Source organism: Brachyhypopomus gauderio, chromosome 9 (genome assembly GCF_052324685.1).
Source record: "Brachyhypopomus gauderio isolate BG-103 chromosome 9, BGAUD_0.2, whole genome shotgun sequence".
In the NCBI taxonomy this organism is placed as follows: Eukaryota; Metazoa; Chordata; class Actinopteri; order Gymnotiformes; family Hypopomidae; genus Brachyhypopomus; species Brachyhypopomus gauderio.
The window spans coordinates 521,782-539,717 of record NC_135219.1 but is presented as its reverse complement, the minus strand read 5'-3'; the positions used below and the strand labels follow the sequence as shown (position 1 = coordinate 539,717).

The 17,936-nt window shown below is 39.7% G+C and overlaps 1 protein-coding gene and 1 long non-coding RNA gene across 4 annotated transcripts; both read left to right on the top strand.

The window, feature by feature from the left end:
* Window positions 1–2,217: 2,217 nt before the first annotated feature.
* Window positions 2,218–3,413, top strand: LOC143522624 (uncharacterized). Of its 3 annotated transcripts, none has more exons than XR_013133080.1 (2): window positions 2,218–2,373; window positions 2,892–3,413. It is a non-coding gene; the product is annotated as an uncharacterized LOC143522624 (long non-coding RNA). The 3 variants fall into 3 exon arrangements; XR_013133079.1 differs by having other exon boundaries at window positions 2,717–3,413; XR_013133081.1 differs by having other exon boundaries at window positions 2,218–2,785.
* A 763-nt stretch (window positions 3,414–4,176) lies between these two features.
* Window positions 4,177–17,855, top strand: LOC143522623 (uncharacterized). The gene is made up of 10 exons (XM_077016341.1): window positions 4,177–4,321; window positions 5,400–5,489; window positions 5,635–5,825; window positions 8,565–8,724; window positions 9,181–9,495; window positions 11,620–11,931; window positions 12,734–12,787; window positions 15,088–15,156; window positions 15,602–17,221; window positions 17,778–17,855. Exons 1-9 carry the CDS (start codon window positions 4,300–4,302, stop codon window positions 15,619–15,621), a joined length of 1,233 nt encoding a protein of 410 aa, XP_076872456.1. The 5' UTR covers window positions 4,177–4,299; the 3' UTR covers window positions 15,622–17,221; window positions 17,778–17,855.
* Window positions 17,856–17,936: the final 81 nt, after the last annotated feature.

The window sequence follows — 17,936 nt, the reverse complement described above, 5'->3', positions numbered from 1 at the left end:
CTACTTCTTGCCAACAATGGAAAAAACTGAGCAATGATCATGTTTTCTATGCAGTGTCTTGGTGGCCATTCTAATGCACCCGTTACCGGTGTCTGTGGGTTGGGTGTGTAAGAGTTGTATTTGGGTTTTGTCCATCAGTGTACTGCAGAGAGAGAGAGAGAGACTAATCACACAACATCTCTGGGTAGGGGTGAAGTTTTGACCCAATGATGTGCCTGCTGGTAGATGAATATGCATGAGCAGTGTTTCTTCTTCGTGGGCCCCTAAACCTCCATGTTGTGTGTGTGTGTGTGTGCTGGATAATTCATGTTTATCCAGCTGGATCTTGGACTGCACATTTCACTGCATGTAAATGAAGCATGCATTCAGTTAATGGAACTGGGTCTACAAGTGAACTGTGTGTGTGTGTGTGTGTGTGAGAGAGTGTGTGTGTGTGTGTGAGAGTGAGTGAGTGTGTATCTATATAGGCTTGGGAAAGGAAGCAAAAGTGGGTTTGTGGAGGTGTGAAGTGGGGAAAATAGGATCCTGATGTTATGACATGGGCAGAATACCAATGAACACGCTGCACAGGGCTGATCTGGAGTCAGCCATCCACGAGTCTGAGCCAAAGCCACGCTCGGTCACTTTAAATGAACACGCTGCACAGGGCTGATCTGGAGTCAGCCATCCACGAGTCTGAGCCAAAGCCACGCTCGGTCACTTTAAATGCAGTGCAGGTTGTAGACGTCAAGGCTCAGAGTGAGAATTTCAGCGTACAGAATGTTTCACTGACGGTCAAATATGTTAGAATTAGACATTCAACACCTCTTCTGTAAGAAATGGACAAAACAGAGGAAGCGCTGCCATCCACAGGCCACTAGTGTAAGTGTACTTTAAATCACTGTGTTTTCTGTTCCTTACTAAGTACAGGAACATACGTCAATATCTTGACTATAAGTGATCACACACTACAGATGCGGTAGACAGATGATGGTGAAAAACTCTCCAGTTATCCACTGAGATTATATTTGAGGAGAACGTCTTCAGCAGTGTTATAATTGGTCCAATAAATATATAAAGAGACAATATTTTGAATTTGAAGGATGCTGTGCTCCAGGCATTTCCAGGATGGTACTCAAGCCTCTTAGAAGTAGGAGATGATAGCTTTATGAGCAGCGATGTTGACTACCAGCTCTGTAGGCAGAGATGAGTAGTAATTAACTACATTTACTCAGTTATAACTACCTACCAGTGTACTAGAACAAACTTATTTAACAGTATGTATGCTTAATGAACACTAATAAAATGTACCTTTGTAAAGAACATGTAGGTCAAATTATAAACTGTGTGTGTGTGAGAGAGAGTGTGTGTGTTGCATGGCAAATACCATGTGCCTTTGCAACTGATCTGACTGACTCGCCCTTATTTGTGACCTCATCAGATACTTCTTTTAAAAACATTTGAAGGCACACCTCTGTCAGTCTTTCTTTAAAATTATTAAAAATCAAGAAAGTTTTCTTACTTGTAAGGTGATGGTTGTAACACTTTTTAAAGCTGTGTTTACAACCCAGCCCACCACCACAGCCATTGTTTAACTAGCTGTATTAGCAAGGTGATTTGAAATTAACAAGGGAAAAATGCATAACAATTTACCTGAGAAACTACAGTTTAATGTAATATAATTCATATGGTTTTATCTGCAATAGTATAAGTACTAAACAAAATATAGTCTTGATTCAGAAATGTACTTTCTCACCTCAAAATCAGTTTTTTCTCAATGGAATCTGCATGTGCCTGTTTACAGCCTTGATATTCACCATGTGGGAACAGGGAGGAATTGGGTAAAATACTGGAATGATCATATGACTCCTATCTTATCCATGATCGGTGGATCCACCCACCACCTCCCCTAGCCACCTGCGACACACACACACACACACACACACACACCTGGTCACACATACTGGCACGCACATACATTTTCCTGTGGTACCCGTCAAAAATGCTTTACGATCGACCATCACTCACGCTATAGGGAAACTCCCTTATGCTACCCGCCCGCGACACACACACAAACACACACACACACACCTAGTCACACACAAGCCTCAGTCAGGGATGGTACCTCCCGAATGAATAAGATCTCAGTACTTCAAAAAACAATTAACAAACCCTGAAGAATCATTCTCAACCGACCAATCCTGGCCAAGCTTTCAAGCGTTTTCATTTTTCCCAGAGCCGTAGAAAGAGAGAGTTGCGACACTCCCATAGACTCCTATTGTAATTCAGGAATGCGGAAGTAAACGTGCCATGGGGAGACCAATAGTTCCAAACATGCTATAGTTCCAGCATTGAACTGCGTATATTTGAAGCATTTCCGCGGCTGTTTTTCTGGTAAGTTAATGAATTATTCATCGTTTCCTATATAATCCTCCATAAATGTGATTAGTATTACTGTTATAGTTAAGTGGTCACTTGTTGTTAGTTTATTTCTGCATTTTAAATGCCGTTAGCTTAAATTACACTTCGCTAGCATTAGCTATGCTATTAAAAGCAGGAATCGCTTAGCGGTGCATTAGCCTCAGAGTATTCAGTCATTAGGATAATTGTTAAATTCAGTAATACCTATATAGATTTGATCATATTGTAATTAATGGTAACTATCTGAAGTAGAAAAGATGGTTGGATTGTAATGAAGTTACTCTTTGGTTGATTAATTAATTAGCTAGTGTTTCAGTGACAGGTGATAAAACCAGCTGCTTGTACATGGATGACCACTATTTATACAGGATGCAACAATCAACAGGTCTATATATAATCTCAACACAATTTAGTAACAATTTTTTTTATTTAATTACGTATGATGCTTAGGATTGTCATTACCATCATAACATTTAAAATATTTTTTTTAGGCCAGTGGTGTGATGACCAGACCAGTGGAACAATGCAGATTGGTGATTACTGCAGTAACTGGTGGAGTGGGGATGAGAAAAACAGATCCTCCATACCTACTGAAGTTTAAGTACCACTGGGTGGCAGGACATTTGTAGGAGTTAAAGACAGACCAAGCACATTCATGGTAACAATGAAAGTATTTGATGGGGGTGTATTTACAGGTGTTACATGGCTTTGCTGGCTTTTCTTAGACATTTTCATCTGGCTTTTACTTCCAAAATGGCCAGTTTTGGACAGTGTGTGTTTCTTCCTCTCAGCCTGGATGTGCTTTGCTGCGATTCTCAACCTCAGCCTGAATTAATTTATGTATTTAATGATGTTATTTTTGTGTTTTAATGTGGCTAATGAATTAATTTATGTATTTAATGATGTTATTTTAGTGTTGTAGTGTAGACTACAGAATAAATCTATGTATTAAATGGTAAATGTGTTTTTAGTGTTGTTTTGTGGACTAAATAAATCTATGCCTGAACCTTTAATAGTGCAGGCTGCTTCAACAGGCTATTTGTAACTCTAGTTTTGTTCAAAGATACTATAAAAATTATATCAATAAATATTTATTGAAAGTTGATATAAAGCAGATTAAGTGTTATATCGCCGGTGGATGGCGCCAGAGCTAGCGAGCTAGTAACGTATTGAATCACATCTGTGGATCTGAGGTAAATAAACTGGATATTTTTTTTCGTCGTGAGATATCGGAAGTGTGGCGTGAGAGCGTGTGAAAACGGTCAAATGCGTGTTGGCAACCCTGTATGTTGTAATATTTACCAGAAATACGGTAACCGCTGATGTCTTTCCCGTTTAAAACCATTCAGTGTTCGTGTTTGATTGGAACTATACGGTCCTCCATGAACCACGTGACCTCTGAGCGGCGAGATCACAGAGTGTCGCAACTCTCTCTTTCTACGGCTCTGATTTTTCCGCACAGAGCCGGGGGTCTAACGCTTAAAGACAGGAGGGTGCTCTTTGGTGCAGACTATCGAGAAAGAAAATGTTTTCTCGAAGGAGGAATTATGTGTGTTACACATCAATATTAAATAAAATGTGCCAACTCTCCAAACCTCTTTTCTCTTTTCCTAAGAGAGGCCTCATCGTCTCAGACACACAGACTTAAAGCATCTGTATCTCTGTATCTCTTCACCTCCCCTGACTGACCTTAACACGTGAATAACTCCCCTGTCACAGATTACAGACCATTTCCCCGGTCTCCCCTACACACACACACACACACACACACACACACACAATACAACAAATGCGTTTCTCCCCCGCCAAAAAAAAATGTACAAAAGCCCCTAGGAACTGTAAGATGTTTCACTCAGCAACCTGGAGCCTTTCCGAACGAGCAGACAACATTTACAAGATATGAACGCGTCTCATTCAGAAGGTAAGACTCGTTTTTTTAGGATTGTCTTGTTTAAAATGATGCCAGTGTCTGATCAAAACACGCTGGCGCTGCTGGCCATGCTTCTGCAGACGCTTTTGGCCTCTTTTCAGTTGGTAATTTTCATCATCATCATCATCATCATCAACCTCACTCTCACTCTCCCACTGCAGGGTTGCACCGATCACCTCATCTTCCTCATCACTATATGACCCCTCATCCTCACTGTCAACTGGCTTTTAAACTTTTTGAATTTGTGGATTCATTTCCTCCATTCAAATGTACAAATATATACTATGTGAATTACAAATTCTTCTAAATGTAATAGATAAACAATTTCCTGGAAAATATATGAAATTTATATAGGTAATTTTAAAATATTGCATGCACTCCTGCACTAAATGTTGTAACTGTTAGAATTTGTGCACACGTGATTTCATTATAGTAGTGTTAAACGTACAATGTTTTGTATTTTTCTGAGATATATTTGATTATATCTAATATAAGATTCTTGAAAATACATCTTCACGTACCAACAAATAATGTTTAGATTTTTTAAAGATGTAAAATTGGATGGAAATTGCCGAAAAAGACACTTTTCTGAGAGAAAAAAAATGGTGCTGAAAAAGGAAGCAAAATGGTCGCCTGTAGAGCACGTGACCAATTTTTTGCATTTTCATTGGCTGATATAGGGTCATATAGTTCTTAAGGTGGACAGAGAAGTATAGGGGATGTCTAATCTTCTTTCAACATGATAAAGTATTATGTGTTGCCTGGAGGCAACAAAGTACCATAGAGGATTAAATGTATCCTCCATTCCTTATCCTATGCTGCCATCTAGCTGTCGTTTGACGAATGAACGTTACATTTAAATCTGTCCTTCATTCCTTATCCTATGGTGCCATCTAGCGGCTACTTAATGGAATGATTTCAGAAAGATTTGTGAGAACGGTTTATCATAGAAAACTATGTTTTAAAAGTAGGTGAATGTTATTTCATTCCTTGCCGAATTAAACTTTTAGTATTAAATAATTTTAATAGTTTATTCTATATGACTAACTGTATTGTTTGCAATATATAGATGCCGGTAGAACCCGTGAAGGGGTGACGCTTGCTGGTACAGATCTTGACGTCGATCGCATGGCGGTTGTACACGCTTGTGCATCTCCGGGTAAGTAAACTTTGTTTTTCAATAGATGGGAAAATGCTTCTCCGCTCAGTGGACCTCCCCCGTCACGTAAGTTTTTGTGAATGTTCATGTAATTAAATGATTTCACAATTCGATAGTAAGACTATGTTTTCTCTCATGTATTTAGCCGTCAGCGCGATTCAGGAAGACGGACCGGGTCAACTTGAGGAAAATGGACCAAATCGAACCGAGCAGGAGGACCTCATGCTGTCTGATCTCCTTCGAAGGACAAGAGACTTGATTGTAGCCACATACCGTCTGGTAGTCGCTCGTAAACACGGTACACGGAGACAAGTGATTTCAGCCGCGTACGCCGCGGTAAGATGCATTATTCGTATGAGAGAGATTATTCATCAGTTTGAGCACGAGGTTGAAGTTGGTCACTTATTCGCAGTTTGAGATTCGTTTGGTTACTTATTCGCAGCTCCTTATTCGGCGGCTGAAGTTGGTTCCTTATTCAAAAGGGGTGTGTTCACGATGCGTGTTTGCTGCGCACTTTGTTTAAAAACGATAGATTAAACGAGCGTAAGAGCAAACATTTAAGAGGTTATTGTTTCCCATACTGATTTTGTGAATGTAGAAAAAAAATAAAACTTTTATGAAAGCATTCCTTTTGTAAAATGGTTTCTATTTCAAGTCGTTCCAATTGTACGCGATTTGTACATGATAATTGAATATTTGCCTGGCCCAATGCCTTACATGCATACAGCAAGCCTCTGAAATCCACCTCATGAACCATTTCACCTGTGCGCTTAAATAGTCAATATGCCATTTTGCCAGTTAGATTTGAGGGCTAAAATGATGTTGGATCAGGCCAAAAACAGGTTCCTTACACATATAGGAACTAGTTATGTACGATGCATATGTTATTTGTTTGGCCCAAGACCTTACAGGCATACAGCAGGCCTCTGAACTTGCCCCTCTGAACTATTTCACCTATGCACTTGACTCAATATGCCGTGTTTCCAGTTAGATTTGAGGCATAAAATGATGCTGGGCCAGGCTAAATCCAGGCTCCTCATACATATAGGAACTAGTTATGTATGATGCATTTGTGTTTTGCCTGGCCCAAGACATTACAGGCATACAGCAGGCCTCTGAACTTGGCCCTCTGATCCATTTCACCTGTGCGCTTTACTCAATATGCCATGTTTCCAATTAGATTTGAGGCATAAAATGATTCTGGGCCAGGCCAAAATCAGGTTCCTCATACATATAGGAACTAGTTATGTATGATGCATTTGAGTTTTGCCTGGCCCAAGACCTTACATGCATACAGCAGGCCTCTGAACTTGCCCCTCTGAACCATTTCACCTGTGCGCTTATACCCAATATGCCATGTTTCCAGTTAGATTTGAGGCATAAAATGATGCTGGGCCAGGCCAAAATCAGGTTCCTCATACATATAAGAACTAGTTATGAATGATGCATGTGTTATTTGTCTGGCCCGACGCATTATAGGCATACAGCAGGCCTCTGAACTTGCCCCTCTGAATCATTTCAGTGCGCTTTCTGTGTGCTTAACTACTCAATATGCCGTGTTTCCAGATAGATTTGAGGTATTAAATGATGTTGGATTAGGCTAAAATCAGGTTCCTCTCTTAGGGAGTGACCTGTTCTTCATGATGCATTTGTTATTTCTCTGGCCCACCATCAATAAGGCCTTCAATAAGCCTCTGAAACTGCCCCTTTAAATGCATTCAGCTATATTCCCACTGCTCAATATGCCATGTTGTGTGCTGGTATTTCTTTTCCCGATTCATTTGTGTTCTATAACAGCATTTCTGTGTTTTTAGTTTTCAAATCTAAGACTATGTTTCCTTACGTTAGAAATGCTGATGAATTCAATAATCATGTACTAATCGCATACAATTGGAAAAACCAAAAGGAATGCTTTCATTAAATTTTAATTTTTTTTCTACATTCACAAAATCAGTATGGGAAACAATAACCTCTTAAATGTTTGCTCCACCAGGGGGAGCCAAAGGCGTATATCTAAAACTGCGGGTGTTTTCTAACATAAGATAAACATAAGATTGTTCGCACGGGAGGGCCATAAATAGCACATGATTAAAGGTCTCCATTATTTACAGGTTGTCTATCTGTTTGTTGTTCCTGTTTTGTTGCTGCTTTGTATTGTTTCGTTTCTTACATTTTCTGACACCCCTTTCCTCTGTGTTCACGGGCTTTGGCCTGGCTGTCACACTCCCACGGCCTGAGCTCGTGGTGTTACTTTGGTCTACATTTATCTATTCATTATCAGGCCTGACTAAAGAGGACAGGCCTCCAGTCCTAGCCATAAAAAAAACATAGTCATACATTTTGTTAAGGGTTAAATAGTTATGTGTGTATTGTCTTCAATGACTGTACGCAGTTTTAAAATCTGAGCTCTGGTGGCATTTAATTAATCTGGAAGCGTTTAGTTGATGTTTAGTTGAGACCTTTTTTGGTGTTCTTGAGGTTGTGGACATCAGTTTGTTAGTAGTCTCGCATGAATTACTTGTAACATGAAATGTTGTAACATTTCTTGATGTGTTTTTGTCTGGTTATCATCTTCACGATCTTCTTTAACCGAGTTGCTTCATCTTGCTGCATTTTATCCGATAGATGGAAGAGGAAACAAAACTTTCCATGACAAATCTTGCACATGGTGTGGAGAGATTCACTGTAAAGAAGCAGACTAAAGATTTGCACATTTGATGATACCGTTTGGTTACTGACTCGTAATCAGTGGGCTGGCTACCCGGCTATATCAGTGGCACTATGTCTCACTTTACTGGATGGGTGGTGCTGTGTGATGGGGGCAGATGTAGTTAGTTTATGGGTGAATACAGAGGTGATTAACACTGAGAGAGTACTGGGGGGGAATCATTTACTGCTTAGCAGTGGTCTTAATGAATCATTAGTCTGTTGATTGCACTGCAGTGTAATGACCAGTGAATAGTGTAGAGTACTTTATTCTTGTTTTCTACACTTATTTTAAGCACTTCCTGTGTTAGTGGGGGCTGGTGTTAGCAGGGGCTGACATCACATTGCCACTGTGTGCAAGTTGATTAGGAAAGAAATGAAGAAACGACACATAAAACCCAACAGCATGTAGAAGAACTCCACAGTCAGCGTGGTGTGGTGAGAGTGTGTTGGAGACGAGAGTGTGAAACAGCACCAGGAATGATGGAGTGCTTGTGTCTCCTGTTTGTAGTGCTTCACTTCACAGCAGGTGAGCACCGTGATTTTATACAACCCACTATTACTGAACAAAAGGAGAGTAACAGCTTTTAGGTCAGGAGTTTGGGGTTTGCTTCAGGTATACAGGTTATTATTAGCTAGTGCTCTGTGGATATTTCTAAATTGTCAAATCAGATTATTGTCCATTATGAGATATCTGCTATTACATTAATATCTGATATTATATTACATTAATATCTATTTTTACATTATCAGATATCTGATATATTACATTAAATCTGATTAAATTAATATGTGATGTTACATTATTAGATTTCTGATCTTACATTACATTAAAATCTGATATTTGTTGCCACTAAATGTCATGTAGACTTGCTGAAAATTAATTCATGCCTAATGGCATTATTTGTAGTGGAATGAAATGAGAGTAAGTGTGTATATTAAATAAGAGGACATATTTGTAATGTTTTTCTGTGTTGACCTGCAGGCTGCATTCTGTCTGGTGTTGATAAGACAAACAAGGTCAAAGGTCACACAGGAGGCTCAGTCCTGCTGTCCTGCTCCTGCACTGACCTGCAGACACAACCTCAGAGTTTCACCTGGTGGACTCTGAGTAGTGGACACTGGACTGATGTGTTCAGTGATGAGCGCTACAGAGACAGAGTTCAGCGGTTTAATAAACTCTCTCCTAGAAATCTGTCTCTGCTCATAACTGACCTGAGAACAGAGGATGAGGGAGAATACAGGTGTTATACTGGGAGTGAACACGGATATATCAAATACTTCACTCTGCGTGTTTCAGGTAAACCACTGAAATATACATGAAAAGCATGAATTCAGTGTTGCTCACATTAGTGACGTGGTGTCTGTAGTTTAGACTAAGTGTGTGTAGAAATGTCATTATTAAGAACAGTATTAGACTACAACTACTGAATCTGTTCAACTAAACATGTAACAGATGAATTATTGGATTGTTTATAACCTGCATTTGGAGGCTTATAGCCAATAGCATTGTAACCGCAAGTCCCCTTATTCACTAAAACTACCGAAGAGCACTGCAACAATCTCATGGACTTTTTCAAAACAAAAATTGAAAAAATCTGTTCTGGTCTCTGTAACTCCTCTCCCCTATATACTGGACACCCACTCACAATCTGAGGTCTTGCAGCCCCTAAACCGTTTTCCAGAGGTCTCACAGCAGGAAGTTGAAGGCATCATCAGAAGGATGAAACCCTCCACCTGTGCCCTGGATCCCTTTCCTACACCCCATTTGAAAGGAGATATATCTACCATTAGTCCTCTGATCACCACTGTTATAAACCTTTCTCTTCAGGCTGGGTATGTTCCATCTCCTTTGAAGACTGCCATAATCAGACCACTTCTTAAAAAACCTACACTTAGTCCTGAAGTGTTTACTAATTACAGGCCTATCTCCAACCTTCCTTTCCTCTCCAAAGTCCTGGAAAAGGTTGTAGCTGGCCATCTTCAAGACCGCCTCAAATATAATGATATTTTTGAAAAGTTTCAATCTGGCTTCCGCTCCTCGCACAGCACAGAAACAGCTCTGGTTAGGGTCAGCAATGATCTTTTAATGGCAGCTGACAATGGCTCACCTTCACTACTCATCCTCCTTGACTTATCTGCTGCATTCGACACTGTTGACCACCATATTCTCCTCCACCGCTTACATACCATCGTTGGTCTTAGGGACACTGCCCTAAACTGGTTTCAGTCCTATTTTGCTGAAAGGACAGAATATATTTCAGTCAACAATGCAAGATCACATATACATACCATGACCTGCGGAGTCCCTCAGGGGTCAGTTCTTGGCCCCATCCTTTTCAATCTGTACATGCTCCCCCTTGGCCATGTCATTAGTCGCCACGGCATTTCATTTCACTGCTATGCTGATGACATACCACTTTACTTAAAAGTGGACTTTTCCTCCTCTGGACCACTACTGCCAACTACCCATCCTTCAAGACTCTCTGCCTGCTTGGAGGAGATAGAGAAGTGGATGGGACACAACTTTCCCCAGTTAAACAGCGCTAAGACAGAAGCAATCCTAATTGGCACCTCACACCAGACAAAGTCTACATCTATAACCAGCTTCACTTTCTCTGGTCAGAACATCCCACTCTCCTCTTCAGTCACTAACCTTGGTGTCCATCTTGATCCACAACTCACATTTGAAAGCCATATCAATCACCTCTGCAAAGTCTCCTTCCACCACCTCAGAAATATTGCCAAACTTCGTCCGACTTTGACTGTATCAGATGCAGAAACACTGGTTCATGCTTTTATCTCCTCCAGACTGGATTACTGTAATGCACGTCTCATCGGGATCCCTAACAAGAGCCTTCAGCGGCTACAGAACATCCAGAATAGTGCTGCAAGGGTCCTGATGAGAGTTCGTAAATATGAACACATCACTCCGGTCCTCCGTTCTCTTCACTGGCTTCCTATCTCTGCCAGAATAGAGTACAAGATCTCCCTCCTCACCTATGGGTGATCGGGCCTTCTGCTCGGCTGCCCCTCGGCTGTGGAATGCCCTCCCTGACCATCTAAGGTCACCACAGTCAAAGGAGTGTTTTAAAAAGGGACTTAAAACTTTTCTCTTTAGGAAATTTTATGACTTATAATTAACTTTCTTTTAAACACAGTACCTATTGAACTATTAAAATAATGAATTATTTTGATCATATATATTTTACCATATATTTGATCGTTTATTTTACCATGTATTTGATCATATATTTTACCATGTTTTTTACTATGTACCTTACCATGTTGCACTTTGAAGTTTGTTTCAAATGTAAAGTACATTACAAATAAAATATTATTATTATTATTATTATTATTATTATTAATAATAATATTTTCCCTCTGAGTGATAATAATGTGGGAGCTTTCTGTCTTTCTGCAGGCTGCATGCTCTCTGGCCATGAGAGAGAGGAGGTCAAAGGTCACACAGGAGGCTCAGTCCTGCTGTCCTGCTCCTGCACTGACCTGCAGACACGACCTCAGAGATTCACCTGGTGGACTTGGAGTGGAGGAACCTGGACTGAAGTGTTCAGAGATGAGCACTACAGAGACAGAGTTCAGTGGTTTAATGAACTCTCTCCTGGAAATCTGTCTCTGCTCATAACTGACCTGAGAAAAGAAGATGAGAGAGACTACAGCTGTGAGACTGAGAGTGAACACAGATATATCAGAGACTTCACTCTGCATGTTTCAGGTAAACCACTGAAATATACATGACAAGCATGTGTAGACATGAAAAGGTCCTTTGCAGTTTGAGTGTGTGAAGATGACAGAGATCAAAGATTCACCTATGTTTACTGTTTAATAGACTTTTATGACATTTAAATAGGCTGACAGGCTAACAAAATTTATTTTTGCTATCTTTATATTTACCTTTAACTGGAAACAGCTCCATGTCTCACAGAAAAATGGTTTGATCTGCACTGACTGAAGCCGGCCAGCTCACAGGAGCAAGAGTTTTAACATTTCTGATACTACGCAAATCTGATCTAGAGAGATGCCGCATAAAAATGGCGAGATGGCACAAATCTTAAGCACAAAAAAGAAAAGACAAACAGAAAAGAGAGAAAGATCATAGAGGTGAAGGAGATTATTTGAAGAGGTTTTTAAAAGAGACCAGGGATTGATTTGGTGTAGGGTTGAGATGGGTGACTGTATCTGTGATGTTTTTGGTTTCATGTGTGTCACGGTACGGCGGGCCCCCTACTGGTCGCCTCCCTATACAGCAGCAGCTGTCCTGTTGTTGTGTTGTGTTCGTCCCTCAGGTGGGCAGAGCCTGCAATCCGTCTCACCTGAGGGTCGTTTGTTTGCCTATATATGTCTTGTCTTTGTACCAGTTGACCGCTGGTTATTATATCCTTCAATTGGATCAGTTCACGGGTTTTGGTTTGCACAATTTCTCTATTAAACCATCCATTTTCCCTGAGACTTGGCGTGATTGCTTCCATTTTATTTCGCTCACCCTGCCCGTCACAATATGTTGTTTGTTTCAATAGTGTCTCCTACAGTAAACGTCACATCTGGAGAACCACCAGATCTTCAGACTACAGGTAAACTCCCTCTAGGTCAAACCTATGGTGTGATTTTTGTTTCAATAGTTCCACAAAAGCAAAAGTAAAGAGCAGAAAGTATATGTTATGAATGCAAAACAGAAAAAAATATATCAAAAGTATATATTTTTAATATAATTGGTTATTTGAAACTTATTTTCGTTTGCATTTTGACAAGTTTTTGGTTCCATTGTTTTTGTTTTTTTGGATTTTCCCAGTAAGGTCTTTTGCTTCTGGAATCTCTCTTTGCTTCTGCTTCGTTTTTTGCTTCTGACATTTGGAACACATTTCACGTGTGGGAGGGGCTTAGATGAAGGCGTTCCTCTGCAATCTCTATTGGTCACTGATTCCGGACTGACACAGAGCTCTGAGACCGCCTCTGGGACCAAGCCACGCCCACCCCACCAGCTTCCCAGCGTTTTCAAACATGGCGGAACGGGGGTTCTGTTTCACAGTAGCATGTAAACTAAGTTTTACCATTAAAGTTTATACAAAGGTTTTAGTTAATTGCTAAATGGTCTGTAGATATTGCAAATGTACATAATAACTACATTAAGCATGCTCACCAGCACGAGCTTTTTAAAATTTTAGTGAACTGGATGGAGAGAACATTGATGTGTGGAAGAAATATGAGTATTTGCAATATCTGGTATGGGGACAGGTGTAGGATATATAGTAAATTTACAAATATATTAAAATCCATAATAGTAAAAAATACCAAAATTAAAGCAATACTGAAAAGTGGCCACCCTATATACAACCTGCTTTGCTCACTCACAGTTTTTCAGTGTTCTGCAGATGCCAAACACAAACACACATCAGATGCATCTTGTGCTGTCCATATTTTATTAAGAAGTGAACAATATTCATTGAACATAGCGATACTAAACATAATACATGTCAGACATGACATTCAGACACTGTCTGACTCAGAGATAAAAAAAAAGATTTTAACTTGGAGGGGTAGGAGTAAGAGGAGTAGTCTATTGAAACGCAGAGTGCGGATTAGTTTCCTTCTCACTTTAGACCTGCGGGGACGCGAGCGAACGTTACTGGAGGAGCGAGTAACTAGTGCTACTATTGTGAATGTAGCAAAACGGTGACAGAAGCTACAGCAGCGATTAAATTAAAAATAATTTAAAGGCTAGCTTTAAACACGCTCTTCCCTGTCGTCTTCTCTCATGATAATATCGCGCTGAAAAATATTGACCTGTCTTGTCAGTGTATGGAGCCAGATCCGTAAATGCGAGAAGCCGCTTTCGCCATTCCAGATGGCTCAGTCAAAACCATTACGTCTTAATGAACCAATAAATAACAATAGCGGCGAAAATGAGTGTAAAAATACCAGGGTTCACCATTTAGAACTACAAAAAAATCTTGTTTGTTATTTTACCGTTAACTATCTACCTATTTTTCATAAGAGTTTGTTTTACCGCAAAATATGAAAACTTCAAAACGGCGAATTTCGCCGCAAGGTGACAGATTTTCATGCCTGCATCCAGTTCACTAAAATTTTAAAAAGCTTGCGCTGGTGAAGTGTGCTAAATATTAACCGCCATGCTTAATGTAGTTATTATACAGTGTACATTTGCAATATCTACAGACCATTTAGCAATTAACTAAAACCTTTGTATAAACTTTAATGGTAAAACTCAGTTTACATGCTGCTGTGAAACAGAACCCCCGTTCCGCCATGTTTGAAAACGCTGGGAAGCTGGTGGGGTGGGCGTGTCTTGGTCCCAGAGGCGGTCTCAGAGCTCTGTGTCAGTCCGGAATCAGTGACCAATGGAGATTGCAGAGGAACGCCTTCATCTAAGACCCTCCCACACGTGAAATGTGTTCCAAAAGTCAGAAGCAAAAAACGAAGCAGAAGCAAAGAGAGATTCCAGAAGCAAAAGACCTTACTGGGAAAATCCAAAAAAACAAAAACAATGGAACCAAAAACTTGTCAAAATGCAAACGAAAATAAGTTTCAAATAACCAATTATATTTAAAAATATATACTTTTGATATATTTTTTTCTGTTTTGCATTCATGACATATACTTTCTGCTCTTGGATTTACTTTTGCTTTTGTGGAACTATTGAAACAAAAATCACTCCATACAAACCACCTTCAATTTAATTTTCAATCAAAGAAACCTATTTTATCATGTCTATATTGTGTGTGTGTGTGTGTGTGTGTGTGTGTGTGTGTGTGTGTGTGTGTGTGTGTGTGTGTGTGTGTTTGTGTCTGCCTGCATTTGTGTGTGTGAGTGTATGTGTGTTTGCTTGTGTTTGTGTGTGTGTATTTTCACACAGTTCTTAGCATGTCAGTTCTATTGCTGTTGGTTCTTCTGGTACTGGCTTTCATCTATTGGAGACACAGAGGTATTACACACACACACACACACACACACATAAATGGCAACTTGCTTTTTTATTGCAATGTTTCATGGATTTTTTGTACATACATTTAAAATGTTGAAATGGTTTGCTTATGATCCTCACACCTACAGCTTTTTACACTTTTTACCTGAAATCAAAATCATAGCATACAACAACTGAAACTCAACTTAAATTACAGCTTATGCTTACAGAGGTGCTACTTTTCAGAAAATCATATCTGAATTTCATCCATCTTTGCAAATATATATATTTGAGACTTGAAAAAAATTAATCTAAAAAATTAATTAATCTTTAAAAAATTAATCTAATTAATTAGAAGCTTTCACATTTCAATATTTAACATGAGAAATATTAATTTAAGTTTTAATGATGAATTAATCAATGAACATAAGCATAAACTTCAACATCTTGTTTATTTTTCCACCAGTCTACTACACAGACCAATAGATGAGTGCAGAAAACAGAGCAAACAGTTCTCAGAACGCTGGAAATTCTGACCAAAAATGTTGTTTAATTTTGGGAGTTTTGCTCAGGATATCGGAAGAATAAGAAGAACTGAAGTAAATCAGAAGATGTTTTTTTAAATAGGCCTACCATTTTAGATGGTAGACTTTTTCTTTAATTTCCTAGGCCTCTGCCACAGCCATAAAGTCCTCTAGGCACTATGGAGATGCCTGTGTAGAAGTGGTCTTCTGCATGCTCAAAGCAAATGACTGGATCTTCCATTCATCATCTATAATATGAGCTGTCACACCAAGATAATTCTTGTTGCTAACAGAGGTCCAGTGATCCCCAGTCAGAGCCACATTTGTGACGCTCTTCACAATAACCTGTTTTACTTCCCTTTCCTCATCATACAGCTGCTGGATTTTCTTCGACATTATCTTTCTGGACTGGCGCTTCTTGTAAGCCTTTATCTTCGACCACAGAGAGCGGTCTACAGTCCACAGCAATCCATCTCGAGAGTGAATTGGTCAATTTGTCTGACGTGGACATTTTGTTTCATAATTTGAACCCCGACATGTGGTCGAGTGTTGACTAGCGACACTGTTTGCTCGTACTAGGAATACATTTATCAGTAATAAGTTATCATTACTGACTTGCGCGTTAGCCCCAACATGTTTTGCGTTGAGGTGGTAATGAAGGATGGAAGGGTGTTTGTACTTCCATCTGGAAGTTTCTTATATTTAAATTTCCCATCCACCAGCGTAGCCTCTTCAGTCATCTCCATCATGCTCATCTTATTGTGCGTCCATATAATCTGTATGTCTTGAACTCGTGCACTGAGAAACATTCCACGGTGCAGAAGTGCCTCATGCGTTAAATGCGTAAATTTTGAGAAACTGGGAAGAAGTTCACGGTAAGACAAGAGGACTGAGAAATGAGCTTTAAATAAATGGGTTGATGTAGTCTATAATATATATACTATGAAAGGCTTGTGTTTACATTAATAACTCAAATAGACATCATTAAAGAGAACCTGGTCTACTTGGCTTCTCTCTATGGTAAATATTGTATTGTATTGGTAAGTATTGATCTTATGAAGAGTTTATTTCACTCATCTTGTGTTTCTATCCTCTTCTTTCTATGGAAATGCATTAGGTAATAAATTAATGTAACCACATACTCTTCCTTGTTTTAGAGACACACTTTCTCATGCCAATTTCATATTTATTATTTTGTGTTGCTATGTTTTGTTAAATCTTTATACATGTTCATATTGAATTACTTGACTTTGCATCCATTATTTTCTAAATAAAACATATAAATGTGTGATTGTGGTGGTTTGCTCTCTCTCTGGATTTGACCCGTATGTTTGTCCATGATCTGTATTAATACCCATTAATTTAACACTGCTCACATCTGACTTATCCTGCTGTCTCTCACGCATCACATATATAATTATAGATTCTGTATGTGTTGTAGTAATGTAATGTATAAAGGTGTTTCTGTAGAATCATAATGGGATCTCTGTCTTTTCCCTGTAGGACAGAGAAATAGACAGAATGTGGCCACTGTGGGACATGTGGACGTTGGTGGAGAGCAGGTCTGTAACGACGGTGGTAGGGACGCACACACCGTGTTAGAGAGAGCGAGAGAGAGGTGGAACCAAGTGCCACAATAAATAACAGAACTAAAGGAGCGCCTGAATAAACACGGACTGCTCAACGCGTAAAAAGAAATAAGGCAAAAACAAGGACGTCAGGGGAAGGAGCTGACTAATAGCAAAAAGGCTATTCAAACAAAAAACCCTTCCCATACGAACAGCAACGGGATAGGAAGGTAAACAGGTTGAGGAAAACTTGAGGGAGGTCAGTAAGGGACGCAGGAGAGGACTTGAAAAAAGACAGAGAAGAGAGATAAGAGAGATAGGTGGCGAGACACCTAAAGAGGCAAACGCTGCAAAACAGAGTAAGAGAGAGGCTGAGAGCGTAACGGCATAACCACAACGAATCAGCAATGATCCGTCTCCACTGGCTTCCTTAAGAAGCCATGGCAACAGGTGAGACAGATCATTGCTGATTGCGCTGCTGGAGTCTAGGACTGGCTCGGGTGCCCCTTGTGGATGTAGATGGCACGGCATCCGAGCCAGCCCTGACAAGGACGATCAGGTTAGCACACATGCTGGACTTTCAGTCTGGACATTACAGGACATCTGTAATTCACCACATTAAAGAGATTTGGAGAAATATATCTGTGAAGTCAGTGTTAGCATTGATATTCTCTTGTGAATGTATCTAATTATAATGTAAGATTTAGCT

Excerpts from the sequence above, each read along its gene's own strand:
- LOC143522623 (XM_077016341.1), top strand. The coding sequence starts at position 4,300 with ATGAACGCGTCTCATTCAGAAG. Across the intron at positions 5,490-5,634 it reads ACACGCTTGTGCATCTCCGG|CCGTCAGCGCGATTCAGGAA; the intron begins GTAAGTAAACTT and ends TCATGTATTTAG. Across the intron at positions 5,826-8,564 it reads TTTCAGCCGCGTACGCCGCG|GAAAGAAATGAAGAAACGAC; the intron begins GTAAGATGCATT and ends CAAGTTGATTAG.